The sequence below is a fragment of the Tympanuchus pallidicinctus genome, unplaced genomic scaffold (genome assembly GCF_026119805.1).
Source record: "Tympanuchus pallidicinctus isolate F22 unplaced genomic scaffold, pur_lepc_1.0 scaffold1, whole genome shotgun sequence".
NCBI lineage: Eukaryota > Metazoa > Chordata > Aves > Galliformes > Phasianidae > Tympanuchus > Tympanuchus pallidicinctus.
The window spans coordinates 17,797,487-17,816,866 of NW_026294618.1; the positions used below are offsets into that span (position 1 = coordinate 17,797,487).

At 35.3% G+C, this 19,380-nt stretch overlaps 1 protein-coding gene across 18 annotated transcripts in view; it reads left to right on the forward strand.

Annotated features, from left to right (window-relative positions):
* Window positions 1–19,380, forward strand: part of MYT1L (myelin transcription factor 1 like) — a 296,204-nt gene that overhangs the window by 206,293 nt on the left and 70,531 nt on the right. For 11 of the 18 annotated variants that reach the window (XM_052697138.1, XM_052697109.1, XM_052697148.1 and 8 more), the window contains 3 exons: window positions 10,313–11,290; window positions 15,908–16,042; window positions 18,561–18,651. In XM_052697138.1, coding sequence (XP_052553098.1) covers window positions 10,313–11,290; window positions 15,908–16,042; window positions 18,561–18,651 — 1,204 coding nt within the window. The remainder of the gene's footprint in view (window positions 1–10,312; window positions 11,291–15,907; window positions 16,043–18,560; window positions 18,652–19,380) is intronic. The other 7 variants (XM_052697177.1, XM_052697205.1, XM_052697250.1 and 4 more) reach the window with 4 other exon arrangements.

Below are 19,380 nucleotides of genomic sequence, written 5' to 3' on the forward strand. Positions count from 1 at the left end.
GCATGGGAGTACAGTAGAGAGTAAGTGAAATATGTTAACATTCCTTCCTGGAACAGCAAGAAATGAGGAAGAAATGAGGAAGAAATGAAAGCAGCGATCTATATTCTGCACTGTGCAGAATAATTAAAATAACAGTGCGAAAGCTTTAAGAAGCATGTGTCCTTTTACAATAGAGTTGATCAGGATCAGGGTTAGACAAAATATCAACACTCACATGGAGTGCATTCTATTCTGTTGTTATATTTTTGCTTCCATTTTTCTGTAGTTCATGATGTGATGTAATGTAACATCCATTGTAGTAGTGTGACTTCATACCATACTGATAACATTTTATATTATTGATATTGGCAGAATTACGACAAGAGAAATGCAGTACACTTTTAAAAGAATAAGTGCTGATTCTCTGAGACTATTTATTGCATGGAAAACTGAGATTATTCAACTTGCCTTGATCTTTGGAACAGTGATGAGCCAAAATTAGTAATTATTTAGAAATAGTCAACTAAAAGAAATAATGCTAGGAGTAGTGTGGAGCTCCATCAAGGGAGGATTGGGTTGGGTGCTAGGCAAAGGTTCTTCACCTGATAGTGATTGGGCACTGGAACAGGTTTGCTAGGGCAGTGATCATGGTCCCAAGCTGCCGGTGTTCAAGAAGCGTTTGGACAGTGCTCTCAGAGTTAGGGTCTGGTTTTGTAGTTGTGCTATGTGGAACTAGGAGCTGGACTTGATGGTCTTTGTGAGTCCCTTTCAATTTGAGTATTCTATGATTCTATGATGACCAAAGAGAAGGTAACTATCCTTTGAAAATAGGTGTTTTGCTTGATATTTGCATGTTGCAAATCACTAAGAAGGCAGACAGCATGGAAACAATGTACACAATTTGAGTTTTATGAATGTATTTGATGTAGTTTCATTTAATAAATCATTTGGAAATCAGAAGACATAATACAGCACCAGATACAGAGTCACTAAATAAGCTAGATTCGAAAATAACTTCAGGATAATCAAGTCCAACTATCAGCCTGGCCGTCTCAGTCCCATCTCTAAACCATGTCCCATGCTTCGTCATTTATGACAGAAGGAAAAAATTCACATTGGATAAATTATTTCCATTGGTTTTTAGGTAGCTCGCATACTTCAGTGTGCATTCAAGTTAATGAGACTGAAAATAATCATACAAAATATAATTGAGAGGGAACAGTGTGTTGGGGGAATTCAATGTGGTTCACCTGGTGAATCCTTGGAGACAAAAAAGTAATCTCAGTCAGAATTGACTCTGATCTCATGTACCTTACTTTCATGTGTGAACTCCAGTTAGACGGTTCCTGCACTGTTTCTTGAGTCCAGACTCAGACTCAGGATTTAGTTTTGTGCAGATTGTCTCTCTGCAGATTTTCTGTGTGTATGTTTTCTTGAAAACCAACTACTGTGGTTATTTGTTACTTTGACTGATCCACTTTGAAGTTTGTCATTTCTATGCAGCAAGCTGAAGTAGGAGTTCCAGCAGAGAAGTCATGCACTGAGATTGCACTGCTCTAGTCTATGAAACCACTGCTATTGTAGCTCGAAGGTATGTCTTTAGTTAGAAATTTATACAGATTTATGTAAATATGTAGATGGTTGCATTTTTCCAACAAAAGTTTTTTGTTTTTTTTTTATGAGAGACAATCTTTCTTCATCAGGACAAATATTCCAGTGCAGATCTGAACAGCAGTAGGAAATCTCTCCTGAAAGAGGAAGTGGTGATTTCTAAGTTGATAGTTCATTTTCTAAGTCAACTGTGCATTTTTGAGGTGGGAAGACAGTTGGAACAACCTGAGTGGAAAAATCCTTACAGATACAGAAGCAACAGAAAAAAAAAATAGATCTGTTACCACAGCAAACATTTCCTGCATTTGACTGATCTCTGGTACTCTAGTCTCTGTCCTGAACATGTCTAGTGTTACAAGCCATTCATTTGCACAGTATAAATGGCAAATAAACAAGACATGTAAAGATTCCATAGCCAGCTGAGATCTAGCTGCACTATGGAGTCACTACCTTCTGCTTTGTGAGAACTGCTGTGTGCATGATTGACACTGACTGTTTAGAGTAGCGTGGTTACAGTAAGAAGTTCTAGTTTAACTTTTTCCTTTTGAAATTCCAGCTGACAGTGTGCTTTCCAAAGATCCTAACTTACAAACTCTCTTGCCTTGTTCCACTTCTCTTCAGCTGGAGTAATCAAAGCCTACATCTATGTCTGTGAATAAAACAGGCCATAAAACAGGTCTACTCATTTAATACTGTGTCCAGCTGCTGCAGTCCATATAGTTACTCTTTAACCTTTCAAAATAGAATGACCACATCTGGATTGCTTCCTGGGAATGATCCCTAACCAGTACCACTGTACTGTGCCTGGACATTGTTGGAAGGATGCTAGATTATTCAAATCAAAATCGTGCCAGGGCTTCAATAGAAGTTTAACAGTATGAATAATTAAATGTCAGTGCTTGGTCGCCTGTCCTGCCTCTGTTTAGTTTACACTAGAATGACTATAATCTGAGTGACAAATTCCATTTTGTATTTGCTTTCTCCTTATTTTATGGCATGTTATTCACTGTTCTCTGTCACTAAAAGATAGGAAAACAGAGAGATGTAGATAAAGAAGCTAAATAAAGTGATAATGGAAAAAGGAACAGACCACTTAGCATAGGATTTTATGTTTCAAATGAAGTGAAATCTATCCCTCATTCACAAATCTTTGTCCTTCCAGATCGTTTGCCACTGAAATCGCTGAGAGCATAGAAAGAGAGACAGGAACAAGAAATTTCAGTGATATTCCATTTTGCAGTTCTCAGTGAGATGTGCCTCTATCTCCTCTGGCAGTTACATCAGATTATTAACATAATCTGCATAATCAAGCACAGTCAAATATAATTAATTAAACTTATAAGGTAGATCAGTCTAATCCAATAGGATGCATCTCAGTCCATGTAATTCATGCAGTCACAAGCATCCATCCCATCTGAGGCATCCATAATACCCCATCAGCCTTTTCCTATATATGTTTGTCTACGTTTACAATCTAAAGATGGTTCTTCTTGGGTTGCTCCTTTATTCCATCCTCCCTGCAATTCGTTCTATGTCATATTAGATATATTGTTAAAATTCAGTGAAGAATAATTTAAAAGCTCTGAGTAAAAACAGTAGAAATAGAATTCATCCCATCAACTTCATTTATAGCCAGTCAAGAAAAATAATCAGTTTTAGGGAATAATTCAGCCAATATATTTCAGATCCCCATCTTAAGATAAATCACACCCTGAAGATGCCTGTTTATTTTTGTCCACTGCCTCTAGACAAAATCTGGATGGCTAGTTCACATGAAAACGTGTTCGGTATGGACATCTGCATTTAGTCAGATATCTGAACAACACTAATGAGAACAGATTATGTATGCCTACAGTAACAGTTTCCCACCTGTATTTCTCAAATTTGTATGTGAAAAAGAAAATATTAGTTTATGAACTGAGAACATATTCTCCGGGCTACAGCTTTTGCAAAACAATGATATTGGAGATGAATGTAGATAGGGATCACTGTCTCCTGAGAAGCTATTGCAGTAGCTCCATGAGAAGCTTCATATCAAGAGTTGTCTTAGTGGCTGTTCTCCCATCAGTACAGCCGGTCCTCTGCTCCCCTGCTGTTTCTCTACTATATCTCAGCATTTGGAGAATAGCTTTGGCTGCTTCATTGTGTGCTGCCCTGCTGAGTTCTGCAAACGTGAGAGAAAGGAAGAAACTGCTGTACTCCACTGAGTCATTATGAATCTGTGAGAGAGAGCATCTCCTTTCCCTCGTATATACTTCTTGGGGAGCAAAAATAGGATGAAATGAATACCAGTCATCAGCTAAAGATGCCTCATTATTTGTCAAATTCTGAATCAGGTTAAAAAAGTTAAGGACTGACTGACCCCAATTATGGTCCCCAAATAAGTGTGGTCTGAGCATTGGTTAAATTGTATTGTCCTGGCAAATCCGGTGTATCCATCTCTGATCATGGGTACTCTTGATGAGTTCCTTCTCAAACCTAAACATGTGCCTTGATACCAAATACTGCAGATGCTGCAAACCATTCATAACTGGAATGACTGGACAGGGCCCTGAAAACCCTAAGAACTTCTAAGTCAGGCCTTTTTTCAGCCAGGGTTGGACCAGATGACATCCAGAGGTATGTGATAAGTTCTAAGATCGAAGAAAGGCAAGGAGTATCTTGGGAGGAAAAGAAGAAATCCTAAGCTGACCACATCATCATGGGCCAGGAGTTAGATTTTTTTTTTAATAAATTTTTGTATGTCTATCACTAGAAATAAAAATGTCATAGACGTGGTCTTGTAAGAGAAGCTTCATCAAGTGCCTCTAGAATCTTTTTCCAAAACTGTAGAGTTTATTCCTATATCAAGTAGCTCATGGATGATTAACAAATAACTGTGTTTTAAAAAATATGTTGTAAATTCATTCTTCTGGATGATCCAGTCCTTTATCTAAATTCCTACTTGATTTTATGATATTAATGGGAATGACTGAAGAACCTCTGTTTTCTACCAATACTTCACATGAGTACTTAGAGATTAGAATGCTAATCATGGAAGTCTTAACATAAATAAGGCATAATAAGAGACTGAAAGAATGGTTTAAGTTAAGAAAAAAGAGTGTTTAATGGCATTTATTATATACTTATGCATTGAGATGAGAATACACTGCTTTGTATTGTAACCAAAGTCTTCAAAAAGGCTTCTATGCCAAAGTATTTTATCAATATTAATATTTTTTAAAATTTCAAATATATTTTAATACAAAAAAAACAAAAAAAAAAAAAAAAAACCAAAAAAAAAAAAACAAACAAGGAATGCTTTTGTATATCAGGAACCACTCCTCAACAAACAAAATAATTCAGATCTGTAAGGATGCCTTTTAGTCTTTAGGATAAAAAAAAATAGTAATACTTATTTTTCCAGTGAGCACAACAGGGTAATATGTGGGACACATAGAAAATAAGAATTTCAAAATGTAACAAGGAAAAAAAGAAAGAAGAAGAAAATACATGGTTAGCCAGTAAACTATGTTCAGTTTTTGAATGTCTGTACAGGCTTGCTCTGTATTCTTTTCACTTTCTTTATAATACTGAATCCTACTGTGATGTGATGTGTTCTTTTATCTCAGACCATCCTTGCCATGACTAATTACTCCTATTCTTAATTTATTTTACTTTGAACATCAGTTATTATTTGAATATTGTAGTTATTACAGGAGATTCAAAGAAGTAAAACCCACTATTATAAGCGTAGCAATCTGAGAGGGTGGGTTTTGATACACACACACACACGCATGCACATCTAATGTAATGATTGAAGTGCATCAAATACAGAAGTGAACAGTTATTTTTTTTTCTTTTTGCTGTCAGTAGGTAATGTAAGGTCCATAAAGGAATCAAAAACTGTAAAGATAAATTGTTTTGGTCTTTACCTAAAGCAGTGTAAGAGAATTCAGGAATTGTTGCAGGTATGAAAAACTGCACGAGGCCAACTTCATTTTTCAGTGTGTGCCTCAAATAGGCAAATTTGAAGCCTTGTGCTCTGGTCCAAATCTCAAATCAATAGGAGTATTCGATCTTCTAGAGATTTTGCTTAGTAGAGTTGTATATGTGTTCTATTTCTTCAGTGTGGAGTGGAGAAGAAACCAAAACCCTTTCAGAAGTTGCTGTAAGCTCACTAAGTTTTACGCATTCTCAGTTTCCTTACTCTTAAGATTCTTCCGTTTAGTTGTACATTCAGTGTACAAAGAACCTTATCTCTATATGATGTTGAAACGTATAAGATTTGGAATTTGTGTCAAGATTGTTTTTGCATCTTGATATAAATATGCATGTACCTCATTTTACAGCTTAGAAGAGTAAAATGGCAGCACATAGTAACATATGCTGAGCACTTAGGAACTAACAAGAGGCAGCAGCAAGAGCAGTGAAGTATCCTACAACAGGTGATGCTGCATGGATAATGAAGCCATCTATCTGGGCGGGAAGCCTATATGCCACATGTAGATTCAGCTTGTTAGCCATCGTGTTTTCCCATGCTTGGGAGAAATTGAGTAATTTGATACACAGACCACACATTTGGAAATTCTTGTTTCAGAAGTCTTTGGTCTTCAATAGGTTGCTATTATTACTGAAGTATCATTGCCTCTCTCTGCAGAATCTCTCAAACTAACTGCTATATGTTATCATACTCAAAATGAAGGTGCCATTTTGCATTCCTCCTTACACTAAAATCATAGCAAGCCATTTATTCCATCAAGAAGTTGTTCACATAAATAAATGATAGAAACAAAAGGAGGTAGCACGGATATAGAGGCTACAGCCCTTATTTGCCAGTGACTCTTTGTATGACATAGAGTCACTCACCTGCTTTGTACCTCAATTTCCCATCTGTACAATGGGCTTAAAATACCTACCTCACAGGGGTGTTGTGAGGCTTTTTAATATAATGTTTGTAAAGTGCTTTGAGATCCTTGGATGAAAGGTGTAATAAGAAATCAGATAATCCACATTTTTATTTTTTACTGCCATACAAGACTGCACTTTTGTTCAGATGGCTAAAGACTTCCAGCTCTTAAACCTATTCCACATATTCCTCACCATAATTTGCCTGACATTTGTTTTATCTATTGGGGGATAAACAAAACAAATTTTGCATTCTCTAATTACCAAATTGTCATAGTATTCTGGGAATGAGAGCTAAAATAATCTAATATTTGTTTTAAACTGTGTTGCATATTCCTTTTCCATGCAACCCCAAATCTTAGTGGCGGCTCTTCATCTAATTAGCTGACTTGTTTCTTTTTTAGACACTTGGATGCTTCTCCAAATAAAAAAAATGTGATTTGAGTCAGTGGTTCTAAAAGTTCTGTAAGGAATAGAAGAGATTGTTTAGTCCTACATACTTTGCAGTCATTTAACAAAAAAGCCATTAAATAACATCATGTAAAGGTTAGTAGAAGTTACAGGTTAAATCTAAGGAAGCATAGAAACATGAAGTCTAATCAAGATTAGATTTTACTCAGCTGAATAAAAGACACATATGTTCACATAGAACTGCTAGCCTGGCATATTTTGTGGAAGTGAACTAAGACACAATCTAATTTATTACTTAAACTTTTAGTTTAATAAACAAGTGACAAGGATGCTTCACTAGACTAGGTCAGTAGGCTCAGCATACAACAAACTATTATTGAGGAGATGATACAGTATGCATAAACAATGTATTTGTTGGAATTAACTGCTTCATAGTGATAAGAAATGTGTGAAAAATAGTTTTTAAAAAAAGTAGCAGATCTAAGAAAAGGACAAAAATTGAAAGAGGAGGAATGAATCTAAATTAAAATATTTTGTTTTCCTGCCTCTCTCATCCAGAATTCATGCTTTACACCCTTCTCCTCCACCACCTTTTTTTCTTCTTCTTTTTAGGACTGAACGGGCAGGAGCCCTGAAAAGGATATAACCAAACAGAATAAAAAATATTATAGTTACAGCTTTCACCCAGCTTCACCTACTCAAAAGGAATTTACATGTCTTCATTCATACAGTATGTGACTCATATTTTGACTTTTTACTGTTGTGGAGGCAAGCTATAACACATTCCTCCCTTGATAATCATTTACATGACTCTTACTCATGTAAAAGCAAACACAAAAACCTTTATGTAGAAAACAAACCCTCAAATTTATTTATTTTTTTACATTTTAGGAGTTGGCCTAGAGTAGTCACTTTTTTCCTGAACAGTTCTCTGAATGGCTTTTGAAAACATTTTTTCCCCATGCTTTATTTCATTATCCTGAATTTAAGTTAAATTTGGACTGATTTCATCAGTTTTTCTCTGCGTTTCATACTAAGCCTGAAGGTACTGCTTCTTTAACTACTTTGATAGTCCTTTTTCTACATCTAACTGCCAATCGCATCTAGCTACAAGAAGTACCCCCAAAAATGCTGCAGTTTCTACTTAACAATCTTCTTGGCAGTAGGTTTTAGTCTTAAATCTAAATAAATGGGGTACATACATTTTGCTTTAGAAAATGATCACTAGTGTATTGAAAAATTTGATTTTCCGATAAAGCAAACTAATTATCCTTAATTTAAGTAATCCTTAAATACCTACTTCTATGCAGACATTCAGGGTGATTTTTTTTCACATAGGAAGCATAAGTGACATCCCTTACTATTAAAAACTGATACTCATATATATGTAATTTTTAGTAGACAGGAGCATGAATATGAATAATGATTATCTTGAGAGTAACAGCAACTAGAATAAAACCATCCTTAATGATAAATAGGTAACTCACTGCTGACTAAGAACATCTTGTTACGTGAAAACAACATAATACGCTTTCCTGCTAATTAGCCTCCCATTGTATTGAAATGTAACAGGTAATATATAGTAACTTCCATGCAGAGCTTCTTTTTCCTAGACATAGCCTAGTCATCTATCAGGTCTGCTGCTTAACTACAGCCTACTATCATCCCAGGATCCCTAACCACTGTGTAGAAGCAATACTATCTTATGGCTGAAATATTAATTATTGTGCTGTTGAGCTTTGTATTTAAAACTCTGATTTACTCTCTTGTCCACTGACCTGAAAATTACTTTTATAGAAAATCATTTTTCTGTGATCAAAATGTTAGTATACAAGCCTACTAGTTAAACTTTTTCCACTTTGTTTTGCTTAGCCCAAAACATAAAGTCACACTTTAGAAAGTGCTGTATATTTAGGTGCACCAGTGATGCAAATACATCTGAGCAGAAAATATGATATTAGCAAGTTGATGGACTAGCTTTTGACTAGGTTTTAATTGTTGGATCTCAACTGATTTCTTTGAGTTTGCAATAGATTGAAAAACTGGCATAACACGTCAACATAATGACAGACTTAGGAAATTTCCTTTCAGTTTGTGATGCTCAACATTTAAATATTGCTTGATAGTTGATCATAAACAACAAAATTTATGAGACATTTCTTAGTAAGCCATGGTGAATGTATATCTGTTTTAAGAATGGGTCTAATAATAACATAACTTCTGAGTGAACATGAGATATCAGAAAGTGCTCTCTGGATGATATTCATCTGACCAAATACAGATATCTTTAAGGTAGGCATCTGCTCTGAGCCCCTTTGTTGTCAATGAAGAGAAACAGGCACTTTTAGTAAGTAATTCATTTAATTCTGAGGAAGATACCTTAGCCAGATCAGGTGGATTATACCCTTATAGTGTCTGCCTCTTTTACTGATCAAGGACAGGAATATCGAGCAGCTTACTGGGATACAGATGCCTGCCTTACTCATGTCTAAAGTTAGGTGAAATGAATCTCACCCTTAGGGCCTCACACTGGCTCAGTCTTAATACATATTCCCCTTACAACCGCTGCTAAATCAAAGCTAAGTAAAAAACATGCACCTCTGCACCTCTATGTTAGAATGCACAGGGTAGTAGATAGCAGCCCTACCATACATGTATGACCATATAATTTGGGCTAGCATATTAACTTAAAATTGCATTATGCATATAGTTACTTCTATCTTCCATTCATATAACAACTCTTAAAATTTGTACTTCTCCACAGTTGATGTAATTAAACTAATAGATTGTGATTTCTGCTCTTGGATCCACTAAGTAAAATGTTATTTTGATCTTAGCATGTAGTCATGGGTTCTACTGTTAATGATGTGTATGATGTTACAAAAAATAACCGTTTCCTGTTTGGTGTATATTTTTTTCTCTTCTGGTGAATTTTATTCATCATTAAGAGAATAAAACCAGTAGTGTTCACTCCTTTCCCATTTACCATATTTACAGAATATAAAGGAGTGAGACACATTTGAAACCTAGGCAGTTACGTTATATTAGTAATATGGTTGCAGTAAACCCCATAAAACTAAAATTAGAGAGGAGAAAGAGAAACTGAATTTTGTATGCCATAGTATTTTATCATAGTAGTAGTGAGCACTTTGATTGTTTTTATCTTATCAGTACTGTGAAATAAATTTGTACGAATAGCAGAAAAACAGAAATAGCCCTATGGACTATAGAGAAATTCACTTAATAAAACTTAACTGCACATGGGCCTTAGTTGAATAGAATTGCTGTGTAATTAACAATATCTGACATGCAGTTTGTTTTCTGTCCATGTGATTGCAACAACAGTTCCAATTGTAGCCACTTTTTTTCTTTTCTTTTCCTTTTTCTTTCTTTGTTTCTTTCTTTGTTTCTGTTTTTTATGCAGAAGACCATCAAATGAATTGTCACAATACTCGAATAATGCAAGACACAGAAAAAGACGATAACAATAATGATGAGTATGATAATTACGATGAACTGGTGGCCAAGTCATTGTTAAATCTTGGCAAAATTGCTGAGGATGCAGCATACAGAGCCAGGACAGAATCAGAAATGAACAGCAATACATCTAATAGTCTGGAAGATGATAGTGACAAAAATGAAAATATTGGTCGGAAAAGCGAGCTGAGTTTAGACTTAGACAGTGATGTTGTTAGGGAAACAGTGGACTCCCTTAAATTACTAGCACAAGGACACGGTGTAGTGCTATCAGAAAACATTAATGATAGAAATTATGCAGACAATACTTCACAGCAAGATAATAGGAATATGAACTTTGTAATGTTAGGGAAGCCTGTGAACAATGGACTTACGGAAAAAATGGTGGAGGAGAGTGATGAAGAGGTGTGTCTCAGCAGTTTGGAGTGCTTAAGGAACCAGTGTTTTGATCTGGCTAGGAAACTCAGTGAGACAAACCCACAGGAAAGAAATCAACAGCAAAACATGAACACTCGTCAGCATGTCAGGCAAGAAGATGACTTCCAAGGAAGAACACCAGACCGGAATTACTCTGATATGATGAACCTAATGAGGCTTGAAGAACAGTTGAGCCCCAGATCTAGGACTTTTTCTAGCTGTGCAAAGGAGGATGGTTGTCACGAAAGAGATGATGATACCACCTCTGTTACTTCAGATAGGTCTGAAGAAGTGTTTGATATGACAAAAGGTAACTTAACCCTGCTTGAGAAAGCAATTGCTTTGGAAACTGAGAGAGCAAAAGCCATGAGAGAAAAAATGGCAGTGGAAGCTGGAAGGAGGGATAATATGAGATCATTTGAGGAACAATCTCCAAGACAACTTTCTGGGGATGACAGGAAGCCTAAACCCAGTGACGGCCATGTCAAAAAGCCATATTATGGTAAAGGTAATATTTCTATATACCGTATGTTATGTCATGAGAAAGTATGAACTAACGTGTTAAGTTTTGCATAGAATTCTGAAATGAATTTATTAATTCCACAAAATGGTAAATTTGTTTAAATTGTGGTAGTATGGCATGATTGTAAAATAGTTTCATGCTGTGACTATGAAAAAAAAAATCATTCTGCAATTTTAGAAATATGCACAGTATTTCAGTGAATATCATTTGGCTAAACTGAAAAAATAAGTTTTCGGGGAAATAAACAAGAGATCATGTTGAAAGAGGCAAAGATTTTTCTCATATTTAATATATTTTATAGTGATTATTAAAAACATGAGAGAGTGGAGTTTTATGTAGCAGGTAGTCAATCAGCTTTGAAGTGCATATTTTACAGGTTGGATTGGGTAGGTGGCATTGTGATTTATAAAATTATCATCAAATGACAGTTATTGATGAAGCCTCTCCCATCTAAAATGTAGAATTGCCTGATAGAAATTGAACAGTATCAGAATGACCGATAACACAAGATAGGGGCAGTGACTGCACATTAATTATCTTAAGATAGTAAGGTAATGGAAACCATTTGCTATGCAAGGCATGGTGTGGCCTGGGCTGAGATCAATAGCAATTTATTTCTTATGTGCATTCCACTTCACTGGTTTCATTCCATTGTGGAAACAGTTAAGGTGCTGCCTTGACCATAATTCAGTATGAAAGATACAAACACACACACAATATATACACACAGAAAAAAAAAACAAAACTTTTTTTAAAAAAGTGAAAACACCGAAAAAGGCAAACTAAAGGTTTACTTTAGAATGCATTTTAATTTATGGGATTATCCTTGTTATGGTGTGTTTATTTTACCACATTCCTCTTTAACATACCTACATCTGTACTGCAGGGCTGTGTTGTATAAATTATTCAATACCTCCTGAAAGTGAACAAACACCTTTAATTCCCATTGACTTTAGTGGAAGTTGAGGACATGCTATTATTTCTTGGGAGCTGCTAAGAAGGGACTAGGTTTATCTTGTATTTGTTATTATAATAATAGATTCATCTCTGAAAATGAACTGAGATGTTGAGCATTTCCCTACTTTTTTATAAATCATTGTTTTGAAAGACTGATATCAGCCTGAGACATTCAGGTAGGCAGAAAACATCTTGGTCCAAGCAAGGTTTTGATTTTTTTACAAAACTTTAAGAAAAGTAATGTCCAGTCTCTTAGAAAAGCATGGAAATTACTATTATCAAAAACTCTTGTGAGATGTATTATAGCGAAGTGTTGTTGGCTTTGACCATATATATATATATACATATATATGGTCTAATGAAGGCTATCGTGATGTTGGGTATTTGGGAAAGACAACTTTAGTTTAGTGTATTATTGCATTTCTATTTGGATGTCATTCTAAATGTTGTTCACATATGTCACATATGTTAGGTGCCTTTTCCCTTTGAATATGTGTCTGTAATAAAACTACAGAAAAAAATGGAAAAACTATTAATTTTTCAAGAGCTTTTTAACTCTTCTGTTTTCAATCCTTCCAATCTTTATAGACATAGACTGTATGCATTTATGCATATAGATCTGCTATCTCCCAAAAGACAATATAAGTCCTAAAACAATATAAGTAAAAGACAATAGCAATAGCGTGGACTTAATATTTCACTAAATTCTAGAGCTTCTTTGAAACATCCTGTCCTTTAAGAGCTGTGGGCTGAATTGATAATAGGTCCAAACCCCAGCAAGGGAGCCAAAAGACCGTGCTATGTGTTGTGGTCATTTGGACCAAGAATGTTGTGGAAGTTTGGACCAAGATATGTTGCGGAAATTTGGACCGAGAAACATTGTGGAGTGGATAGTTCTATGCTTTCTTTAATTAAGGTAACAAAAAAAAGTTGATTCCTTCATTACATCAAAAAGGTAGTTGTTGAGAAAGCAAGCTTTAAGTTAGACAGTTGCTTATATTATTTGTTCTCAACTGATACATTATCTTCCAAATGCTCCTAAAAGAGACATCCACAGAGATAAGTGGTATGATGAAGTGGAAACTTTTGGGGTGCACAGGTTTGCAATGAGAAATACTTCAAGGCTTCTGTCTTGAACCATTAAGGGACCACTATTTTTTCCTTGCTGTTTAGAGCTTTTGTCTGAAAATTTGTGAATTTAAACATCTTTTGAGTGCTCTAACAACCATCATTCAGGCAATAGGTCTAGTGGTTGGCAACGCTGCACATAGCAGGGGGGTTGAAACTAGGTGATCACTGTAGTCATATAGCTATTGTGACATGGAGTGAAGAAATGTTGCAGAATTAAATAACAGTATGCAATATTTCTCCCCTTTGGCAATGAAGGATTTGCAGAAGAGTATCTAGTGTTCTGTAAAAAGTTATGGAAAGTTTAGTCAGATGTCTTCCATTAAAAGCAATGGGAAATTTTATGCAAGTTTTGAAACAATTATGAAGAGTATACAGCATCTTTTCTGACTCATTAGACCATAAAGGCTCCTAAGTATCTGATACATACTATACCTTTCCAGCATAGTCTTGAATACAGTAAAGAATTATCTTGATGCTTTAAGATTTAAGCGTCAGGATCCTCAGTTGCTCCAAATTAGAATATCTTCATTAACCTCTGTGGAGCTCTGGCAACATGAAGTAGCTAAAGTTCCTCTAGATTAAAATCTATAAAAAGCCGTTATGGTCTATTAATCATCTACATTTTTTACAGTCCTCAAATATTGTTATATTTATATAATTTGTATTTCATTTATGTTACCTTTTCATATATCTAATAGTTTTATGCATTCCAAAGTTCTTGACATGAAGAGTTGCTTAGAATTGTGTATGTATGTAGCTGTGGGCTTGATGTTCTAGTGGTCTCAGCACAGGCCTATTTGGAAAGACCTCTAATCCCTCCTTTGACATTCACTCCTTCTGTGGCCTTGGTTTTAATTTTTTGATCTCAGTTTCCTTAAGTATTAGATTATGGTATTTTCAGGAGTGTTGTGATAACTCTATTGCACTTTGAAGATGGATTTGTGTGTACGTTTATTATTAAAGAGAGCAAAGCAAAGAACTGTATTTTACAGTCAACATACAGGCTAAGTAAAATAAAACTTTCGCAGTTAGGGATTCCATTTGCAAAAGTTAAGTTTTAAATATTATATTAAAATGGAAGAATGTATTTAAGACATGGAGTTACTTACAGTGAACTAAAGTATTTCGCTAAAATGAAGGTGTTTCTGAAGGACATGGAATGTAAGAGTTTATTTGCACAAAACTACCAGAGGGAAATCAAGAAAAAATAAGTCCACAACTGAATATGAGCTCTGGATTCTAAAGCTTTAAAAAATGGATTGTGTGTGAAGATCTGCAAATATTGAAATTGCCACTAATCTAATTGCACTGAGGGTTGCATTTGTTAAAGATGGGATGGCATTTAACGTAAGAAAGATCCTGTGGAAAATGCATAGCAAAATTTTCTTTTCCAGAGGAGAAAGCATAAATCCTGAAGCAGAGCAATGATGAGAACAGGAAAATATACTTAAATGAGGATAACTCTGACTGGGTATCGAAAGGATGCTGAACTGAAAAAAAAAAAAAAAAAAGGAAAAGAAAGGGAATATCAGTTTACTTTGACCCAAAATGGTAGCTGGGAGAGTATTCTGAATTCTATTCCTTCAATACTAATGTAAACATTTGTACTAGTCTCAAAGTTTGACTACTGTGGTCAAGACAATGTGATATGATATGTGTCATGTGCTGGGCTGGAAGGCTAGTAATGTTATTTACAGATGTTCTGTAAAAGGAAACCAGCTGATGAAGTATGCGAACACATACTAGTTCAGGATTAATTTCACCACCAGTTCCACTACTTGGCAGAAAACTTTATCTTTCTGAAAAAAAGTCTCTTCAGACTTTTCATTGATTTGTAGACAGAAGATCCAACAACATTCTAAAAGATCGTTAACCTTTTAAAGTTGTGAATATTCAAGCAGCATACATGCATTTTTGTTATGGCCCAAATTTCCACAGCAAATACTGTGTTTTGTAACTCTGATTACATTTACCCCATCTTAATTTATTGGAGAGAAAGGATTATGTACCTAATTTATACTGCTTTATAAGGAATTTAAAGAAAATAGAGTAATCTGCTCAGAGTGCAGAATCTTTGAATCATTATGCTAAAGAGCTGGGTTTGCTACTGTCAGGAATTGAACTTCTATGACAGTATGTTTGTAGACTTCAATATATCAGGCAAGTAAGAATGTAAAGATGGGAAACTCCAACTAAACAGTTTCCAAATGACCTTACACCATTGAGCTGATGCTTGCCAGCAGAACATTGATTGACAGTGCTATGGCTTTTCTATAAAAAGGTCACTTTGCAATCACTCTGGATGGTTATTGCTGTGATCATAGGACTCTGCAGTCTGAAAATGATATAATGGGATAAAAGTTCCAGAACTGTGTTAAGCAGTAGTGGTTTCTTTTTTTTTTCTTCTAGTTTTCTTATGAACATTTACCAAAGAGTAAATGACATGATTAAATGAACCTTCTTACAGAAATGTGGAAAGCATCATTCACTTGACACATTTGTTGTAAATTATAGATCCCTCAAGAACAGAAAAGAAAGAGAGCAAATGTCCTACCCCTGGGTGTGATGGAACTGGCCATGTAACGGGGCTTTACCCCCATCACCGCAGTTTGTCAGGATGCCCACACAAAGATAGGGTCCCTCCAGAAAGTAAGTTCACATTGTTTCATGGAAACTGGGGATAAAACTACAAGGATTTTTCTAGCATGCTGTTAAAACTTTTTATTTTCAAAGTTAATTTTGTTTTTCAGTATGGTTTGTCTCAACTTAGTCAACTGTTCTGTGTAACAATTTTTTCCTTTATTCCATCGTTACCATTCTCTACTAACTTTTACACTAAAACAACAACTTTTAAAGCTGTATTCTTTGATTTTAATAATGCTAGGTTATTCATGTAGATTTATTTAGTCAACAGACAAAAAGGTTTCATGAAGATGTGCACTGCTTTTACTTCTGCGTGCTAATGTCATATCAGCTGTCTCTTGTCTTGTACAGGAATAATTTTATTTGAAAAACTTGGAATCCCTTTCCTCTGTTATTGTTGCATCTTAAACATAATTTATCTTAAACTAATTGATATTATTAAAAATAACAATTTGGCTATATACACAGTTATAAAACTCAGGATTTTGAGCAATATTTCCCTGTCAGTTACATGGATGGAATTTCCTGTCATGTCAGTGGATTCTGTGCAAAGGAAGTTCACCCGTCTAGACATGGATATAACATAAGGCATAGGGCTCCAGTTTTGGAATTCACCTCCTTGATTGGTAGAAATGGCATAGTTCTCTTGATGATAATTGCTCTATGCTGCTATACCCCAGGCAGGTGTCTTGCTAAGGTCCAATTTCAAAATGGAGTTATTCTGTTGAATCCTATGGGCCTAAAATCCCTGTCCATTGGCACTTACTTCTACAGAGTTTTAAGAGGCAAATGGAAACATTAAAGACAGGATTGCAATGATCTCCAATTTCCCAGGGAAACTAGATGCTGAAGGACAGGAAAGTGGAAATAGATCAGCACACCAAGAGAAGCAGAAATAAGTCTTCTCTTTCATAGTAGTTTCTTCCAGAAATAATGAGGAAGTGCTTTAGGAAACTTTGCTGCATCTTGGTTGATCTCTGAACGCAGTAGATCAGATAGATTTATTCTTCACTTTGTAAGACCCTGTAAGTTCCTGCAACACAAGTGTTCTCTCAGTTGCTCAAAGTTCTCTCATTTTTATAAATGGTAAATAAAAAGCTCTGTAGAAGACTATGCAAATCAAAGAAGAATATAGCTTTAAACTGTTTGCATGCTCTTGTACCTACTAAAATGGAAAAGGTGAGCTCATCCTTTTGTTTTTTTCCTGTGATGTTGGCCTTGTGAAGCATGTTTCAAGAACAGCCTTAAATAGTAGGAATTTCAGAGTAAAACTGCATCTATACATGTTTTAGTACACTGATGATGGGATGATGATGATGGTTATCATTTAATCAGTATATGTGGTTTAAATTTTCAGTTCTTTAAACAGTATTTATTCCATTTTTTAGTCAAAGAATTTATTGATTCTGTTAGAACTTTTTTTTGGAGTGAGAACTAAATGCAGATTTCCAGACTAGTGCTTGAATGAGAAAATGAGGAATTTGCAGGAGTTGGATAGCCTCTTTCCATAGAGTGATACATTGTCATCCAGCTCTGAGATGTGGATTCAGACACATGGAACTGTCTCATGTAACAAAAAAGCTTGTGATAAATTGGAATTTCTTAGCTTGAGTTTTGATTCAGAAAAGACCTGCTCTAAGCAGCTGTAGGAGTTAATTTTCCATCTAGTTTGCAATGGAAGCAGATGTAAACCTGTTTACTAGCTTAAGCTTGTTCCACTTGTTTCTTTTTGTACAAAGGTTGGGTTGTTGTTGGTTTTTCTTTTTTTTCTGTTATTATTATTATTATTAGTTGCTTTTTTTTTTTCTTTTTTTCCACCATCCCTCAATTTTTTAACTGCTTATTTTTAATTTTTAGTCTTTTTTAACAAAAATTCTATCACTTGCAGTTTTCATGTCTGTGAAAAATACAAGTTAAAATCTGAAAGGGCCAATTCTTCTCATCAAATAGACATAGCCATGTGGATGTGGGCAGAACTGGGCCCTGCATCAATTGGGTTGTCCTGTAGTTAGTATCAAATTCTAATCAGTGTTGCATTGAGGCGTATTTCAAGCAATCCAGTGTTCCACCAGTATAACTTGAGAGCAGATTTTCATTCTCGAGCTTGATACTGTGTGCGTAAAGTCATATATTCTGAGTACATACATTTTCTGGAAGAATTTTTGTAGTCCATAACTTTTTAGTGGACTGTTGCTAGCTCGCTGTTCCCTGTAGAGCAGATCTTTGCTCAGTGTTTTTGTATGAGGATGTGGGAAGTCTTGTGCTTCATTGTTGCATTAGAGACACATTTGATTATAGGTTCTGTAGCCTTCATAACTTTCACTGTTGCCCTGTGTTAGAGTATAGGGTCACAGTACTTACTTCCCTCATCAGGCTTTATTGGCTATGTGTGTCATGTGTATTTTGAGGAATGCTGGTTGTTAATGAATCCTGCTTTGTTTTAAAATGGTTTCATATATACTGGGATTTGATTTTTTTTTCTTGTTTTCATACTCTGCTGTTTTCTCTTACTCTCCTTGTCAAGTTCTTGCCATGCATGAAAATGTTCTTAAGTGTCCTACACCAGGCTGCACAGGCCGGGGCCACGTAAATAGCAACAGGAATTCCCACCGAAGGTAAGGATGCCATCACTGGACACCAAACTAGAGGGAACAGTGCCTCCAAACTGCAGCCCTTCTAGCTGTCCATGGCAGGGGGGGAGTGTGAATGTGTGTTCTGTTGTGTTGTTTCTAAGATTGACAGATGGTGCATCATGTGCTTTATCTGCTTTAAAGAGTTATATTTTTTCATGTTTTCTGAGGAGGATAAATGTGCATTTGCCTCAGAATGGATGAATTGATCTGCAGAACACATTTCAAGCATCCTTAGCTTTTGGGGTGGTTTTTTTTTTTTGTTGTTGTTGTTGTTTTGGTTTGTTTTGGTTTGTTTTTTTTTCTCCTTTCTGTTTTGGTATTAGCAGTGATGCAAAATGAGTATGACTCCCTTATGGGCATGTCACAAGGAGACCGAAGGATCTGCCAACATCATCAAGACTAGGGCAGAATTCTTGTCTTCACTCTCTTCAGAGATTATATTGCATGAAAAACTCCACTCTACTTCTAAAAATGATTATTTTTTTATACATGGGAAACAGCATTTTAGGTACACAAACATTGTAAGAGATAACTTTTCTACTAAAAATGTACTTTTGACCCTGTAGTCCTCATTCACAACTAAGAAAGATTATGAAAATGTCTCACTACATTAAAAAAATTAGAAGATAAAAATGTTCAATAAAAAAAGTCAAAAGGAGATCAAGAAAAAAGGTAACTTTTCTGTAGTTTCCAAAAATTACTAATAGAATC